The 19,677-nt window shown below is 38.3% G+C and overlaps 1 protein-coding gene across 1 annotated transcript; it reads left to right on the top strand.

Moving 5' to 3' along the window:
• The first annotated feature begins 1,326 nt into the window (after positions 1-1,326).
• Positions 1,327-13,051, top strand: dio2 (iodothyronine deiodinase 2). The gene is made up of 3 exons (XM_038290658.1): positions 1,327-1,381; positions 3,577-3,956; positions 9,812-13,051. Exons 2-3 carry the CDS (start codon positions 3,732-3,734, stop codon positions 10,385-10,387), a joined length of 801 nt encoding a protein of 266 aa, XP_038146586.1. The 5' UTR covers positions 1,327-1,381; positions 3,577-3,731; the 3' UTR covers positions 10,388-13,051.
• The last annotated feature ends 6,626 nt before the right edge of the window (positions 13,052-19,677 follow it).

Here is a 19,677-nt window from a genome sequence, read left to right as displayed (position 1 = left end):
CTGGAGTCTTGCATATGTGCTATCACTGAGTAATCTATTTTAATAAAATTACCTTATCTGCCACAAAGTATGGTTCACGCACTTTGTAAATACATTTTTAGCTAAAATTACTTTGTAGTATGTCCATACCAACTTTACTCATTTGTTCATTCTTCCTATTACCAGTCAGGTGCCAAACACAATGGCATTTTTATATTTGACAATGTAGGGTTTATCACTTAAACTCAAATATTGAGAAATTATTCTACAAAATGGTAGCTGATCTAAACAACAACAACAGCAACAAATTTTCACCTGCTTATTAATGGTGAGCAGAAAGTGGTTGTTTGCACAAACATTTGCATAGTTTTTAATGTTTGTCTTTTCTACTGACAGTATAATGTTTCAGTATAATGTCTAAAACCGTGTGAAGCCTAAGAAGGTAAAACTCCCCCCCACCACACACACACACACACACACACACACACACACACACACACACACACACACACACACACACACACACACACACACACACACACACACACGTTCTGCCATCATTGTGAGGACAATTTGTTGACTCCCATTAACTTCCACTGATTTTCAGTCATTTTCAACCCTTTCTATGCCCTAACCCTAAAACTAAACCTAAGCATTACCAATGCATACCTCACCCTCACCCTAACCAATTGACACCTTAGCCCTAAACCTAACAATTAGCAAAATAGCATGTTAGGACTGGTAAAATGTCCTCACTTTGCAACAGCTGGTCCTCAATTTGATGGTGAAATTGGAAAAATGGTCCTCACTCTGAGGGCTAGACAGGTACACACACACAGACACTATACCAAAGTGTCTTAGAATAGAAACAATCTTTGTATCTTATATTACATGATCTGAAACCAAACCCGGATCAGTCCCACGCCTTTTAAATACGGTCACATCCATTCAATTGCTGTATAAAAGAAATAACACCAAGTTCTGCTCTTGCCATACACTTCTACTCAAATTGTGCAAACATGCGAGCATAAGTGACAATGAATCTTCTGTTCCCAAAGAACATCTTGTAGACAGGAAAAGCTGGGACCAAACAATCCAAACTGCAGATGGCTGCAGATCAAAAACTTTTTGCAAAATGAAAAAACAAAAGGCAGTAACATTTCTCAATGCAATCCTTTTAGGTGGTTGCCCAGAAAATTAGATGTGAAGGGTAAGGAACATGCAGACCCTCTTTTCTGAGCTTTTTTGTGTGTGTGTGTGTGTGTTCTCACAATGTGGACAAAGGGAGGAAATCTGTGGTTTGATCCAGTCAGTTTGGACGCCTCTGAGGGAGGAGAGAAAGGAGGAGACTGGAGGCCTGAGCCGAATCTGACGTCAGGATCCATCTGCAAAGATAAGCCGCGGGGCTCATAAGCGTCGTTAGACCTATTTAAGGGTGGCTTCAGCCACCCTTTCTTTGGCATTAGCCACCCTATAATTATTTTGCGATTTTAAAAAATATATATTTTTTTTCTGTATTTATTTTTTCCTCATATTTTCCCAAAACAAATGCAGTAAAGCACCGAATAAAAGCCATAAAGAAGACAAGTTAATCTGAACAATCATAGGCGTAACTTCCTTAAGGACTGGTGTGGACATGTCCCCACCAATATTTTGTACACGTATTTTGCTTTCGGTGCTGTGTATATCCGATTAAAACCCCATTCATGCCGCTCCTCAGAAAGAAAATTAAAAAAGTTCTCCCCGCTGCTCACCGTCCACAAACCCCGACAAAAACTCAGAAAAAAGAATCTGTTGCCTCTCGCTTTCTCCCCATCACCCCCCTCCAACCTCTCCCCATAACATTTGAATTGAAGATATCCGCGGGTGACGGGTCGGGTTCGGTAGTCATCCTAACGGGTTCGGGCGGGTGCGGGTTGGTAAAACTCGACCCATGCAGGTCTCTAAGCTACACTACATTCAGTATCGTTGCCATAGAAACAGACAACAGCGCCAATATATCAGAATTATACTAAAACACACGCAAATAATTTCCCACATAAAAAACAGGACTTTCAGTCCATTACAGTTTTCCGTTTTTAGAGGGTTGTTTACTTTGCGTTTATTAAGTGATGGCTGTGGTATATTAGCTTTCACTGCTATAAGCTTTCGCAGCAGTGATTGATTAATTTAAACACCTGCTCTACTGATGGTCTATCGGAGTTGGTGTTTAGGTTGAACATAAAGAACACCTTTTATTTGAAGCTTCTTGAAGCTACTGTTTTAATCCCGGCTTTACTTAAAACTTTTTCCTGACTTTGATAGTGTTGCCATTCAGTAGCAAGCACTGCGCCCCTTTTTCTTTTATATGTACACGTACATTTAAGATTTAGCGTGTTAAGTTGACAACTCATGAGCAAGCTGCTTTTTGCAATCTAGCAGGAAGGTAAGGATAGGATCTTGCAGGTGTGACGTCACTCTGCAGGGGGTCCAAAGATAAAAGCTTTAAACAATTTTGGCATTGGAATTTCAGATTTAAGGGAGTTAGAAAGTTCACTTAGTAAAAGTGCAAATAATAAATCTGATTACCGATTACTTTTAAGCTGGTTGAACATACTGTGACAGACTGGTGACCTGTCCAGGGTGATCCCACCTCTCACCCAGAACGTGGCTAGAGATATGCACCAGCACCTCCTGATCCCACTGAGGGATAAGGTTAAAGAAAATGGATGGTTTAACATAGTCCGCTCTCCCAGATTCTATCAAATCAGTATTGATACCCTCAGGGGCGGATTTAGGAAATTTGGGGCCCTAGGCAAAGACAGGCAGGGGGCCCCCTGAGAAGTAAACCCATAAAACAGACCCATTCTACAGATAGAGAAATGTTAATAGAATAGACATCCATTATCTGTTCTAGGTTTTGTCCCTCTCTTCTTGTCCCTTTTTTCTCTCTATTTATCAGCGTTCTGATGGCATTTTAGCCAAAGGATTTTTATCAAAAACATAATTAATGTGCACAAATAAGGATTAGTTGTATTAACCATACATGGAAACAGAGTTTTATGGGGCCCCCAGAACTTGGGGCCCTGGGCAACTGCCTAGTATTTCCTAATGGTAAATCCCCCCCTGGATACCCTGCTAGTGGATGTTCTTGACAGAAAGACGGAGTTGCTTAATCATATTCTGCTTAAGGTCCCATAAGATCTTGTCCGAGTCCTGGTTTAAAAGTAAATTAATTTTAAAAAGTGACCCAAAATTGACTGTCAATAAATGATCTACAAAATTGATATATTTATTTGATTTGTACTGTCTGTTTAGATTTATGTGATATTTTTTGCACAAAATATATAAGTGAATATTGTAACAGTTATGTTTTCAACTGTAAGCATTAAATTGATAAATGTTATTCGCATTTTTTTGGCTTTATCCTTTCCAACAAAAAAAAAAGGCGTCGCGCAGGTAGCTCCCTTTCCTTATGAGCCGTCCCCACCAACTTTCAACACAAAGTTACACCCTTGTCTTAGACAACGCCTTAGCAGGTGCACTGAAAAAATTCGGCGCGCGCATAATCTTCTAGGGGCTGAGCCACCCTTGTGTCTTAAACCTAGAGACGCCCCTGGGGCTCAGCATTAAATACAGAGTCCATCCTTTCCAGGGAGGTGCTGGATATCAGTGGGATTCAGGAGCAAAGTCTGCTTCAGTTTGGAGACTATGAGGGCAGCGGATCAGTGCCGCGCTCTACAGCCTCTTCACTGAACCACATCAAAGGGAAAATGGGAAGTGCGAGTGAAGATCTACTCGTCACACTGCAGATCCTGCCCGGCTTCTTCTCCAACTGTCTCTTTCTGGCTCTATATGACTCCGTGGTGCTGGTTAAGCGCGTCGTGGCGCTGCTCAGCCGCTCACGCTCCGCTGGCTGCGGAGAGTGGCGCCGCATGCTGACCTCTGAGGGGCTGCGCTCCATCTGGAACAGCTTCCTGTTGGACGCGCATAAACAGGTAAGACTCCGAGTCTCTGTGGCACAGCATGCAACAGAACTTAGGGAGCTCAGGTGTGTTGCAGGGGAAGCTGTAGTGCATCATGAAGTCAGGTTGAAAGTTAGAAGTTATTATGAATCAAGCTGATCAGAGAAAAGTCCAAAATTTATATTTATTTTTTCTATCCTGTAGTTGATCTTATTGAAACTGAATGCTTCACGGTTTGTGTTTTGAATATGAGTGTCTAAGTCCAGTTTTGTAATATAGAAAATTACTCCCTAACCTTAAACCTCATCCCCTCTGTGCAGAAATCTGTTGTCTTTCTTCATATTCTGTTGAAATATATAGTTGAGTTGAATTTTATGTTGTAAAATTTTATTCTGATCTGCAAAGCCCTTTACTGAACGAATAACCCCCCAAAGGAAAAAATGATACACTAACATTCTTTATGCTTAGTCATGTTGTTGACTTTCTGCCAAATTGCCAATTAACCTAATTTATGCCTCATTACATTTGTTGTTTCCTGTTTTTTTCTGAAAAAAAACAAAAAAAGTCAAATGGCAACAATTGAGCATGCCTTGCAAAAGTAATCATCTTCATTTGCCCACATCACCCATCACATATGTATATATATTAGATATATATACATATATATATTGAATATTATATATATATATATATTACCATTTTAGCATGATACTTCTCTTCATGCCAACCTCTTAGTTAAAATCTAAGGTTTTATACAAAAAAAAAAATCAGTTATGTAACATGAGTGCCCTATCAACTCCTTGGATGCGATATTTTAGACAGCACAATGTTTCAAGTAGGGCTGAAACAGTTAATAGGATTAATCTTGATTAATTGTTTATTGCGCTGTCACTTAAAGGCATGTTTTACAGTACATAGGCTGTAAAACATGCTTTTAACCAACAGAGATTAGCAATTATAACCAAACCAAACTAAACATATATATATATATATATATATATATATATATATATATATATATATATATATATATATATATATATATATATATATATATATATATATATATATATATATATATATATATATATATATATATTGTTGTCTGTTGTGGCTGTTGTCAGGTGATGACCAGGTTATGACCCTGTTAGTCCCTCCTTGAATTCGATCTCTAACAGGTCTGTACCAGACTGATGCAACGTTTTTACATGTTGTATCACACCTTGGTTTTGAAGGGGATGGGTCTCTTAGGCTTGTGCAGTCACTCTCCATATGTTATACCAATATGCTGGAGACTCAACAAGAAGTCAAATCTTGTACAACCCAGCAACAGCAAAGTTGGTCATCTTAACTCTTCACACCATTTTTTTCCCATGCAACCGTTTTAGCAACATCCCCAAAACACTCAAAGACAGTACAAAACCAGGCTACTATAGTATTATTGTAGTCTGTATACTTTAATGCTTGATTAACTTGGATTCAATAAAGTTCACACAGTTAAAATGCTGTCTTTTAGAGCAAGCCTTTTTTTTTAGAGAAAAATTCCCCCAGAACTTGTAGACAACAGTTTGCTCCATATCAGATGCTGGAGATGCATTGACACGACACATACAAATAAATACATGGGTGTCCAGAATGAGTGCTTAGTTTTTCTGACAGATCTTACATTTCATTTCCTATATTGATGAATGTGATGACAGTTCAGTTCTCCAATTATTCCCAACCCATTTTACCTTCGCTTCCTTTTTCCTAACCCAATGGATTTACTGCAGCCTGCAGTAAATCTGCTTTTGACTGCAGCCACAGTTGGGTTTCTAGCAGGATCTTGGTATTTTACTTGTTCTTTGCACTTCGGCAGACTTCTCCCCTAAAATGTTGAACAGACAACATTACGTGACATGAGCTCTAGTGTCACTATGATGACAGGTTAAGTTTGAGCTCTTAATTATTACCATGCATGTAGTTTCAAGCTGCATACATTGTAAAACCCGCACTTAACATTTTCTGAAAGGTTTTAGGTATGTGCTTTTGTGAAGCCTCTCCAGTTTAGCCACTAACACCTTTAAGCCTATTTAGCTTCATAGCAGTTCCAGTGCATGGAGAGCCACATCTGGAATTTTACTGTAAACACAAATGTTGAACTTTTTTTTATTTAGAGCAGCCAACAATAGCACATCCTTCTCTGTGAACCAAAGCAAATCTCTTTCATTACATTCCCTGGTTTTGTGATCTTTTTCCTAATTGCTTTTTAATGCTAGAGACTGCTATTGTGAACATAATCCATTCAGTTTTTTTACCTGTTACAAAACCCCAGTTTTTATAATGCAGGATCTCACATCCAGACAAATAAATTTAACCTCATTGTTTCTACTAGTCTAACTTCAGTCCATTATGTTCAAAAAACATTTTTCCCCTCCTCCCACCTTCCCAAAGTTGTGGGTTTTTTGAGCAGGTACCCCCACACCCCCAGTCTATTTTCTAAGAAAGAAAGAAACAAACAAAAAAATTAAGGTTTTTTTTTGGGGTAAATTTACTTCCTTATCTGAAACGGACACTGGAAGTGACAGAACGTGGCTCTACTTATCTTTACAGAAGTAAATGGTGGATATCAATGCTAATTCAGACAATGAAGAGACTTTAAATGTTGGCAGCTTCATATGTGATGGACCACAACCCTATAATTATGAGCCTGTTGCTCACTCAAGAAAGCAGAGGGAGACCAGGGGAGAATTAATGGCCAAAGGAGACAGAGTGAGTTGTGGTGTGAGAGCAATCAGTGAAGTTAGTGGAGGCAATTTCACCGTGATAATTTAGTGCAGCATCATCCTACTTTTTTTCCTTAACCGCAGATGTCATTCTGAGAGATTTTGTGCATTGATCTGTTTTTAGAACTTGAAATCTGATCACAGCACAAAAATCCCAGGTGATAGGTAATAGGGCTGGAAAATAATTTGCATTTGCAATATAATCGCATTTAGCAAAATGCAATTTTCATATCAGAGAGACGCTCAATTTCAGTAACATTACATTGAACAACAGTAAGATAAGTTAGGTCAATTTCTCCCTCCAGTCTTTTAGGTGGCAGTAATATCCTTAAAATTGTTTTGCCAAAACACAGAAAGGAAGAGACAGCTGCAAGAAGTAGGAACTTTTTTACACAAAGTTTACAGTTAAGTCCTGCAATAAGGTCATAAAAATACTGAAACCCTCAAGTGAAACATCTACATATTTGTACTTAGTATAAAGGGGAATCACAATAAAATTGCAATTGCAATATTGGTTGAAATTAATTGAGATTTAGATTTCGGGCAAAATCGTTCAGCCCTACACAAGTTGTTTGAGGGGTAACATCTACAGATCTTTGTGTGTGGGGCTTTCTTATCTTTATTTAAAGTTTCCCCAGCATCTATATTGATACCAAACACACTTCCCAGTCATCAATCCACTATGAGTGCATGCAGGATCTGTTGCTTACTGACCCATCTTGTACCACGAAGTGAGCCCAATCCACAACTATTTAGGAGCAGAGGTACCACGAAGCTGGTTATCAACTTGCTAATTCAGTCCAGCTTTAACTGATCATGAATTTGTGAGTGTGCACATATAAAACAGTGGGTTCAAGGTTGCAGACCAATCACAATCATTAGTGCAGGAGGGAGAACACCGTATTTCTCCTGTGGGGAACATAAACTCTTCTTACAGAAATACTACGAGGAAAAAACTGTCTCATGACAAGTCACATGTTAGCTAAATCAGTATTTGACTACATCCCCCAGGAGTAAAGAGAACTTGGAACTACATAAAAATAAGTATGTGTTATAGTGATCCAAAGACCGATCTAACAATTTGTGCCCTGATTTTGAAAGATATATATTTTTTAGCTTCATTTATCAATTATACAAGAAACAAGTGAATGTCAGCTGTATCTAAGGATATTATACAGGAGAAAATAATTACAGAATAGTCAAAGGTCGTTATGTCCAAAATGAGGCAAAAAAATGTAATTAGTCAAGAACATATTTTGTTTTAACTGCTATTTTATTGTGAGGTTGTTTTATTGAAGTTCTTTTTGTGCACGTCATTGTTTCCTGAAGAGTTGATTGGCTGCTGAGTTGAATGTTTTCTAGGATTTAGATCAATGCTGAAAGCTAGCCTTCCCGGTAGCAGGTTTGTCGTTCATTACCATGATGACTAGCCTCAGGTTGAGTCAAGGTTAAATTTAAAGTTGTCTTGCTAACACAGTTGTTATGCTTCGTGGTGCCGGACTCTGCTCCTGTAAGATTTGCATTTTGACTTGGACACAGTCTGTCAAAGGGAACAGGCTTTATTCATTTCAGTATCATTAGACAAAGTTTGTGCTGTCCCAACAAACGCAGTATTTACCATGTTTCTTATCAATAAATGGAATCTCAAACTCTACCAAACTCAGTTACATGTCTGCCCTTCCTGATAACAACATAGTCTCCACCCAGAGCTGAAACAGCCCTGTCTATTTGACTGAACCTTTTGACATCACATGCTTATAAAAGTCACTTTTATTGCTAAATGTACTTTGTTATTGGCGGCCAAAACACTTCAAACCTTAACAAACCTTACAAATATGATCATTAAGACAACATTCAGTTTGCTTTTTGTCAACAGTTTACCCTGAATTGTCTCTTTAATCAGACAGGAAGACAGTCCATCTGACTCTCTAATAACCTATCTATTGCTTCTTATTGCCTCAAATCTTATTTGGGATTGGGCCACAGAGGTAAAAGCTCCAGTAAGCAAACAAAGACCACTTTTGTGAGATTTTTGTTTTTTTAGCTATTTGTGGTTCATAATAAAGTTTAACCTCGTGACGATAGATCAATTGTCTGTCAAGTCATTAGTCTGCTCCTTAGTCTCCACCGGGAGGAACATACTTGGACAACTTCAGCTGATTCCTCTTGAGAAGCAGAGGCCCTACTATTACATCATCTCTAAGGCAGGTGTGACCAAGTTCTGTCCTAAGGCCCGCTGTCCAACTCTGGTCCAGCACAGATGTTTCAAAGGGCTTAATTTCCTCTATAGCATTTAATGAAGTTCTGTTGAGGCCTGTAAATGACTCATTATTTTTATTCAGATGTGAAAAAGTGTCTGATCAATCACATAACAGTTTGATGGAAAAATATTGGATCCACTTGTAGCTTTGAGTGCCTGTTATAGGAAACTTTTTTCTTACTTACACGCAGAAGAAAAACGTGTTTCTCTCTACAAACCTTTAGAGGTGCTTACATCCTTACAATAAACTCTTAAACAAGCCTACCTTCAGCTCTTCCAATATTCAAAGCCTCAGAGGCAAAGCTCGTCCTATCTGACCTGACATCCTAAATGGAGAAATAAATCCATGTGTTTGATTTTTTTTCTTTACAACAAAACTGATTTGAATAAAGTTCTTTGATGAACATTTGGTGTTCTTTCTTCATCCCTCGTTGTTCGAAATAAAAAAATCTGTTATTCAGTGTAATAACTAAGAAATTTCTGACTACTTGTTCTACACGATTCAAATATGTTTTTTTCCCTAGTTTTCCCTAAAAGTACAACAATAGCACCTGAAGTTGGTAAAATGTCATATAAAGCAGTTACATTGTTTAGTATGAAAAATCAAGTTTTACTTATATATATCTAAATGTCATGTATTGAAATTAACAGACATATAATGTGTACCAGGTCTATGCCTATAATTCTTACTCAGACTCTGGGGCTTTTTACTGGTTAAAGATGTAGGTCATCATACAAGCATCGGTGCACAGACAAATGAGAACTAAACCAGACTCCCATTGAGATGTTATAAGTGTGGTGCAGAAATGTGATCCCACATAACAGTTTGTAAGAAATAAATGTTAGTATTTGTACTTCCTCAGGTGAAACTTGGCTGTGAGGCACCAAACTCCAAGGTGGTGAAGGTTGCTGATGGACCTCGGTGGAGCAGTCCTGTTGTCCCATATGGCTCCAGGATCCAGACCAGTGGTGAATGTCGCCTTCTGGATTTTGAGACATCAGATCGCCCTTTGGTTGTGAACTTTGGCTCGGCCACCTGACCCCCATTCATCAGCCACCTGCCTGCCTTCCGGCAGCTCGTGGAGGACTTCAGTGAGGTGGCTGATTTTTTGTTGGTCTACATCGATGAGGCACACCCTTCTGATGGCTGGGTAGCCCCCCGGATGGGTCCCTGCTCTTTCAGTTTCCGGAAACATCAGAACCTTGAGGAGAGAATAGGAGCTGCACGCAAACTTATCGAGCACTTTTCCCTACCACCGCAGTGCCAGCTAGTGGCCGACTGCATGGATAACAATGCCAACGTGGCTTATGGGGTGGCAAATGAACGAGTATGCATAGTGCACCAAAGGAAGATCGCCTACCTAGGAGGGAAGGGACCATTTTTCTACAGCCTGAAGGATGTGAGGCAGTGGCTGGAGCAGAGTTATGGAAGACGATAGGAGTATTGAATATATGACAGGACAGAATACGACAAGCAAAGCCTCATGGCTTTGCTTGAAGTAAAACAGGTTTGTCATGAAGATGTCAGCCATCAGGCTTTAAACAACTGTATCATGGAACTGCAGAGCACTTTCTTTGTTTTCATACACACCGAGTGTGTTTCGTCTGTGTTTCTTCATGTTTTTGCTGCTAAAAATCATATTTTAAGAAGGAAAAGAAAAACAACTAATTTCCCAATTTAAACAAATATTTAAAAAAATATTATTTTTAGAAGAATTGTATATTTTTTACATCTTGTTCAGATGTTTTTTGCACTATTCCAGCATCCTAACTTTTATCTACACCTTTTCCTTCCTGGTGGTTCATGCAGGACATGCTGAAGCATTGTTCTCCATCTTTCATGTTTTAATATAAACTCAAAGTAGGTCTAATGTGGCAGAAATCTAACTCTACGTGACTGTTCCTCCTTGTTCCCATTGTTATTTTAATAGAGTTCTTTTAGACAATGTCTGCATGTGAAAGATGTTATCTAGGTTGCAAACAAAATCTAGCATAGGGATTCAGGTATCTGTCTTTTGCATTTTCTCCAGTTTGTTTTAATGTATTTTCAAGCCGTGTTACTTTAAAACAGCCTCAGGGATTCAAGATGACAATTCTGTGCCTTGGTTTTCAACGTGCACTAGCTTTAGTAACAAAGAATTATTTTTATTCATATAATGCCTTAAAACCTTTCCTCAAATGACGTAGTAAAACCAATTTTTAAATTCTACCAGGAAAAACCATTGCCTAGACATGTATATATTAGATAAAAGCTTTGCCATTTCATTTAATATTTAGAATTACTTTTATTGCTGTCTTAAACTCTCTGTTTTCAGCCCTCAAAGACTTAAAGATGATTCAGAGATACTCTCTAGATCTGCAGAATAACCTTCTAACAATTAGTTATAAATGATGTTATTGATGCTTGCCTCTTAGTGTTTGAGAAAAAACTTTTCATACAATTACTTTAGATAAACAGGTTGTATCACTTAAAAAAGTATATTTATTTAATTTTTTAGCAATTTATCTCCTGAGCACTGTCTTGGAATCAGATTTAATTGATTGTGGGCTTTATGGATAGTGTTGCTATGTATAGTTTACATTACCATATTAAGAGGCGTCCAACTTATCGGTCTGTAGCATTTGATCAATGAATAAAGAAAAAAAATTAGTCTAAAGGTTTGGTGTATCACTATCTTAATTTGTTACACAATTAGCGGAGTTACCAAATTCACTTGAGAAGAACAAGCAAACATCTTTCCCATGCACAAAGGCAATAATTGTGTCTTTTTGTCGTTTTAAAAAATAAATAGATGGTATACCAGCTAAAACCTGCGCAGCGATGTTTGCCTTCCGCATCTTGTTGATGTCATACACATCACCACATTTCAATGGCCCAAAATATATCTGTATGGAAGCTAATGATTCTGTTGCCTTCTGGCAAGATATATTTTTTGGAGTTTGTGTATTCACAAATCTTACAAAAATTAAGTTTGCTTGCAAGGTAAGGACCCTTCTAATTTTCTTTCAATCAACAGGTCAGTTAGCCAAAGAATTTATGTTTCATAAAGGCAACAAAATGAAGAACTAATTACTCTATAAATAATTAAAAAGTACAGATGTTTTTATTAAACATTGTAATAGTTCATATAAGTAAATTCAGCAAATGTTTTCATGCATAAATAGGCCTATTCCTAATAAACAATTCTTCTATGTAGGCCTCAAAATTAAAATGTAACACATTTATGATGCTTTAAATTCCTGTGGGGAAATAAAAAGATTTAGCAGGAGATATTTCATAGGTGTGGTTTCTGTTCTACTATGCACAGGAGATAGTCTTGAAGCACAATTAACCCAATGATCTAAACTGTATATTGTCAAAAAAGGCACCTTTTTTTGTGAGGAAACATGGAGAAAGACACTTTTTAATGAAAAAAAAAGTTCAGATGCATTTTGCTTCTGCATTTTTGCACTAAAAAAGTCACGTTATGAGAGTTGGAAAGCCACATTAAATCTATTTTTTGTTTCAGAAAAAGATTTATCAAAGCATGCAAATATTTGATGTTTTTTGATCATAGACCTTATGGAACTGGTGTTTTTGAGGTTCCAAAATGAACTGACATCACATCTAGCTCATTTCAAAAATGGCCTCAGTTTTGCAGGACCATCTGTGCAGAAATTGTAAAACACACTTGTTTAGGTGTGTGATAGGACAATTAGCCAGATTTAAAAAGGACACATTCATAAGACTTCACTCTTTACCTGAAGTGATTTAAAATGTTTTTTTTTTATGCATCAGGATCAGATAAAATGCCAAAAAACTATTAGAAAAACCTTTTGCACTAACCTTACTGCCAATATTGAGTTATATATCAGTGCATTTTCATTTCAGAACCTTTTAAATTTTCTTGGGGAACAAAACAGCTGATTATTAACAGGTGTAGACTTCGTAAAAGGGCTTCCTAGATCACTGTAGACACATATATTGATGCAACGCTTACATTTTGCCTTCGTAGATCAGTTTGTTGTTTTGCAGTTAATCTTAAAGATACATCTTCTCTGACTGGATTTTTTTAGTCTTTTTTTGTCAGATGAGGTTGATTTGTAATTCAAGTAGAGCTGCTTTTAGCTTGTTTCTTCCTTTCTGAAAGATTAGGTTCTACACGTTTTATCTGAGATACAACACCAGCAAGCTTTTATATCAGATTTCAATATCCTCTGTTCCTAGTGTAGAAGTCTTACCTGTATCTAAATACATATTTTCATTTATTCTCTACATGTTAAGGTGGATGGACGGATGTCAGAAAAAGTGAAGGAATATGAAAAGAAACAAGACAGAATTTTTTCTCTGGACAGATGGTTTGCTCTGCCCGAGGTGATTATGGTGTGTAAATGAAAACCTTTGACGAAAGAGGCCCTGACTCAGTCTCTGGTTGGATAGTAAAAAACACCTTGTCATCATGACGCAGGTTCAAGGCATCTGTTTTCATTTTCAGTCTCAAAGTTCTGTCTCGTGTTACAGTCACATGTGGACGGCATTGGTTTCATCTCAGTCAAGTGTAACACTTATTTTTATATGTAAAATGGGGGAACAGCCACTGGTGTAAAATAAAGTTGAATGTTTGACATTAACACTTTCATTTGTCATCTTTGAGTCATTTTGTCTTTAATTTTAAACCATGTCTGACAAACATGTCATCCTCAGAGTAGCGCTAAGAATTTGATGTTTGGTTCTTGGTTCTCAGATATGTAATATAGATAGCTATTTTTTTATATGAACACTTAAAACAGCAGATCTAGATAAAGAATACAGATTGTTGTGCAAGAGTACCTTTTTCCTATTTACAATGTTACTATTACTTCCTTAAAAAGTAGGCCAAGCCATGAGGTCTGAAGATCCTTGAAGATTTGGGTATAACTTTGTCACCTTTCTCTCTAAAACATTTTAAATTGTTTTCATAATATTCTTGGTCTCTAAACACTGCAACATTTTTCACTATGGACTGCAGGGAGTCAGTTTTAGCAGCCACTATATATGCCTTGAAACCATTTGGAGAATGTGTTTTTACAAAACAATCTACCTGGAAAATATAATCTGTTTATTTATTTGCTGGTCTTGCTCTAAAATCCCAGCTGAAGCTTTCTACATTAAAGGCATAGTGGCGGATTTGCAAAGTTTTGAAAGGACCCACCCTCTTCAATAAAAAAAAAATTTAAAAAATGCACATGCACAACCCTGTACCCGCTCCCCAAAGCGAGCAGCTATTAAACGTATGTAAGAGCATGCACAAGCCCATTTCTCCTTGTGCACGCACTGTTTAAAAGTTGCTGTTTGCATCGCCCATACAAGTTTACCTTCCAAAAGAAGATTTGCATTTTTTTTCACTATGTTAGCCTCACCACTGGTAAGTGAAAATGGGGACGAGCAAGTAGGACGGCCGTACGTACATACTAGAATGATTGACATTTAGGAGGACCACTTATTTTGATGATCTAAATAAAGAAAAAGAACATCCTCCACTATAACTTTAATGCCAATGCTCAAGAAATGGAAATGAGCTTTGCTGTAACGTATTCTGGATAAGAAACTGACAACTGACTGGACTGAATGCAGTTTTTCCTCTTTGCTCCATTCCTTCTCACAAAGACATTGAACGCTGATCTGTTTGACCACATTACATGATTGGAGATGCTTCCATGGTCCAGAGAAGTGACCAGGGCCTCCGGACAAGGATAACAAAAAGTAGAGTTTAAAATGGCTTTTATGAATGTAACTCGATGTTGAATGAACTGACAAGGTTTTCACAACATAATGCCGTACATATGCTGACAAGTATTCGATTGGGATGCAGTAACAGCAGAGGTATCAGAGATTGCAGGCCTCGATTATTTCTTTTTTTTTTGCACCAGATAATTGAATTATGTAGTCAATCACTTGACTATCTTATTTAGAATGTGCAACTTGAAATAAAAAAATAAATGGATATAAAAGATCACATTTAGAGAAGAACATTAGACATTTTAAAGCCAGTAAAAAAAATAAAGAGGTCATAGAATGATTATATAGGGTATTTGGTGCTGGTCCTTAAGGTCTCTGGCTAGGGTTTATAAAATTGGTTGGGCGGAAAATGGCATATTTGCTGTTCTATGAGCCCTAATGCAAGCGTGGTTAAAAGTCCTAGAACCAAACGACTGGACAAACGACAGCAACAAGCACTTACTCACTGAAACATAAAATTGTTGATATGGGAGGGTGACCAGACGTCCTCTTTTTCCCGGACATGTCCTACTTTTCATACCTAAAAAAATGTCTGGGGGGAGTTTCAAAATCATCCGGGATTTTGGTCGTCAACAGTGCAGCATGTAGTTGAAATATGCCGGGCATTCAAACAAAGCTGTCTGCTCAGGGGCCGGTCCGAGAACCCTGGTTGACAGGGTCAGGGAGCCAGCGGGGGACGGAACGGCCGGACCCAACAAGGTGACGGTAGCCTGGACACAGGCGGCTCCGTGCTTCCCCCTGCCTGCCTTACTGGCCCCCAGCCCCCCTCCTCCAGCTAGGGACGGATGGCTCATGGCTCTCTCCTTAGGTCCGGTCCAGTCAGCTGCCCAGCAGTCGACACTTCATACTGTACCTTGGGCCAGTGAACGAGTGGGGTGGTCAATTTCGGGGTGTGAAAAAAGTACAGGCCAGAACCAAATAAGGCAACACCCCAGCTTCGTTTTGATTCGCCCGTTTTATGGTGGAAGTTTAGTATTGTGAGATTTGTGGAGAAAGGAGGTGTCGACAGGGTTTTAACTTCTCTGTACGTCCATTTCACCCACTGAACTATCATTATTCATCTATGAGAATGTAAACTCGGTTTTGCATTCTATGACCCCTTTAAATAACTGCAAACTACCTGCTTCTTTTCACTGTAAATGACAGCATTCAGACTTTTCATAAAGTTAAGGAGACAGAATCTTATAAAACAAATTTTCTGTTCAACTGTGCTCTCTTCTTTAGCCTAACCTGTTAAACTTTTGGGGTTTATATACTAAGACAACAGTATAAATGAAGAAATGTAAAAGAGTGGAGAATGCAGAAATTGACCCTTCCAGCTGCTCTTGCAACAGCTGTTTTTCAGCTAAGTTCTAAACGCCTTTTTCTGTCCATTATTTCCCAATTCAAAGCTGTCATCTAATATAATCTAGGTTACTACAGCTTTTCCTGCACGCTGTTTGAAAAAGAAGCTTTTGTTACTGATTCTGGGCAAGCACAGCCAGTGTTTACAAGAAACGGACTGTCTCTTTACCCCTGAGAGGCACAGAAAGTCCAGCCAGACTCCCAGTAATGTTGGAAGGGTGACAGCAGAAAGAAGCATGCAAAAAAAGTCCAAAGTAGAAACATTGAGTCAGCATAGAGAGAACAACATACAAAATCTTGTTGGTCCATAATGGTATAAAGATAGCATTCGCTCTTAATTTGGTTCTTACCAGATATTTAAAGCAACCACTTTAAAAGTGTTAATTACTCCAAGTCAACTTTTTTTGTAGATAAACTTTGTAGACAGTCTTGCTATCGAATAGTATATTATATTTTCTTAACATTTTCATGTCAACTTTTTAGTTCTACAATATTTCTCTTACAATATTTGACTTGGTGCTGTCCTCATATGGTGGCTATTGAATTTTATTCTCATCTTGGTCCAAATGCTGATACACAATTTTGTCACTGGTATTTTCATTCATCATTATAGCCCCTTAGTATAAGTAAAACTAACTCAGACAAGCACCCCCACAGCGAGCCATCCTGTACTCTGCTGCCTTAGCAATACCAACTTCAAGACCAAGTCAGTGAACTGAAAGCAAGTGGCTGAACCTGGTAAGGATTTGTCCCACTGCTCTTCACAAAGTCTCCCTCAACTTCCTGTGTTAAGGGGGGTGACAATCCTCCTTCCTCAAAAGATCAATCTTTGAGTTACTACCAGCATCCCAATGCTCACAATCCATGCTTCATAATGTCCGAGCAAGGCTTAGCATTCTCTCTTTCTGACCGCATGGCCATTTAACCCCCACTGCTTATCTTCTCTCTTAGTCTTTCTCCTTTAGGCTATGCTGGTACCTACCAATTTTGTGGTGGTTTTAATTTTGCATAATCTTCCGTGTGCAGAAAAGAAAAGTCACCCAAATTTTCCTCTGCTTCACAAACTAAACTCTCAGCAGAGTTGAGCATGTCAAAATGGGTCATGGCATCATAAGAGAAAAAATAATTCACTTCTTGATACAGAAAGCTGTTCTGTTGAAGCTGATAACAACAAATAAATTTCTACATTACTTTCACTGTATTGATTTTCACCTTTGTAGTCATTGTTTTGTGGTGTGACAACATGTTCACATGTGTCCACATCCAATTACACTTGAAATCTATTATTTATTTATTTTATTTTTTTTATACAAAATGTTGCACAATGCTTTTTTTGGCCATAAAAAGTATTAGGAAAGCTGATATTGTTGGAAAAGCTCAGTTTTTGAAATACTTTCGAATTGATCCCCACTAACATAATTTGATGTTAATGAGGAAACATATCCTTATTCCTCAATCATCATTCTGTCAGTAAAAAACTGATCAGAGAAATTATAAAAAAACAAAGTTTCATGTTAACAGGAAATTCATATCAGTGAAAACAACATATTGTGTGCTTAAAGACATCTCTGGATATGATAAAAACCGCTGATCACTGAAAGGTTATCTGCCACTGTAAACACAATGGACCCTACAGTTTCCAGAAATCTGAAAACAGATGCAAACAATCAAGGTCTCCACACGCAAATATGCAGAACATTTAAATATTTGCAACAGCTGTAGCTCATGGCATGGTTTTATCTATTAAGATTCTGTCATCTGTATAAATCTGTTTAAGCTCCTCTTGAGTCTGGTGATCTCATTAATTTGAACACCTTGAAATGATCTAAAGATCCTGTCTGGGAACAGTCTGGTGTCCTTCAGTTGCTTTTTTGAATGAACATTTTGTGAGCTAATTTGAACCAATGTCTATAGAAACATACTTTAAGAATACTATATCAAGCAGCTCCATCACTGAACAGAGCTATAACAACTGAAGACACGTTAGGAAATAAACTCGATCTGTCTTGAAGGTTAAGCAAGAAAATATATGCAATAAAATCAAATTAGGACATTGTCGTTACTTGAGCTGTTTGCACCGCCACTAAAAGCTGATTGTTCAGATATTTAAACAGGTTTGTTTTGTTAGGGAGAGGGGTTTAATAATCCCTATCACTGTATTATTATGTTTAATAAAATGCAAACACAACAAACTTTCATGATCTCGCCGCTGATGTCTGGTCTGATCATTAATTTTACTCACCTGCTTATCTCAACCCATTTCTCATTGCTGCTCAACTGATCCACCTGCCCCAGCCTCTATTTAACCAGACTTTAGACAAGCAATCAGTGCCAGATTATTCAAGTCTCTGGTGAGAGTTCTCTAGTATACTGGTGTATTCTGATTGCCTGGTCCTGACCCATTATGCCTCTTGACTTATGCCTGCCTGTCCCCGTTCTGATCTGTTTGCCTGACCTGTCTTTGGACTCCTGCTGGATTTCTACCGTTCTGTTCTGGAATTACCTTCGGCACCTCTTTCGACTTCTGATCCCCTGGCTCTAACTACCAAGCATGTCTTCGACACAGGCTTTGGCTTCACCCTTTGGATTATCTGCCTTCTGTCTTCCTGCGCCTGCTTGGTCCTGATCTCCTGCCTTTCCCCTGACCTCTGAGAAACTCTCTGGGCAGCGCCCGCCACGTCTCATTGCCAGCCTACTGGTTAGAACCTACCTCATCCTCTGGGCTCAGACTGAACTCCAAGAAAAGAGGTTCCTGTCTTAAATGCTGATCACTGAAGTTCTGGCAGAAAGTAACTGTCTTTCTGCCTGGAATACTGGGTCCTTTTGTTCTGAGCCTAACAACAATCTTCTATAATAAACACAGAATAGATGAAGGAATCAGTATACATAAGAGTCCAAATGATTTCTTAAGGTATTGAGTCTAATAATGTTCAGTCTAAGGGAATGTCCCTCAGATTAGCAGTAGAAATGATATACAGCAAACAGATGTCTGACAATGGTCTTGGGTAACAGTCAATAATTGTTCATTATTGGATTAAGTTTCACTTAATCCAATAATGAACAATTACCAATGAACTAAATGCATTGGATGTAACAGCACTGAGATGTTTATAAGAAAGAGTGGTAATGTTGGGGAAACAACACCTTTGTTGCCACTACAACTGATAGCTTATTGGCAAACACAGCTAAGCCACAGCTAGCAACAGCTAGCAAACAGTCCACAAACGTGCTACTGCAATCAGGTTAACCCTGGTATATTGGCAGCAATCTATGATAGTAATCATAGATCAAACCTCAAGATGTCAGGTCTAGTCATAAATATGTTTAGGTCATAAACCACACTGCCTTTCACAAGATGGCAGACTATACAACAAAGTGAGTTTGGACTGGGAGAAACGTGCAAAGAGACTAACAAGAGAAAACATACACAAGAAGATGACAGGGGTTGTTTCTATAGCTTCACAGCTCAGGAGGGCAGGCAGCGACTCGGCAGTCTTTTGGGTCATAACCACTTACAGCTCAGAAAGAGTCAACAGAAGTAGGATGTCTGGCCAGGACATAACTGGGTGCTAACTTGGTCGATCAAGAGGCGGGGATTTAAAGGAAAACTCAACAGGCATCACCAGC

The sequence above is a fragment of the Cyprinodon tularosa genome, unplaced genomic scaffold (assembly GCF_016077235.1).
Source record: "Cyprinodon tularosa strain WSP-4 unplaced genomic scaffold, ASM1607723v1 ctg286, whole genome shotgun sequence".
In the NCBI taxonomy this organism is placed as follows: Eukaryota; Metazoa; Chordata; class Actinopteri; order Cyprinodontiformes; family Cyprinodontidae; genus Cyprinodon; species Cyprinodon tularosa.
This window is presented reverse-complemented; position numbering and strand designations above follow the sequence as displayed.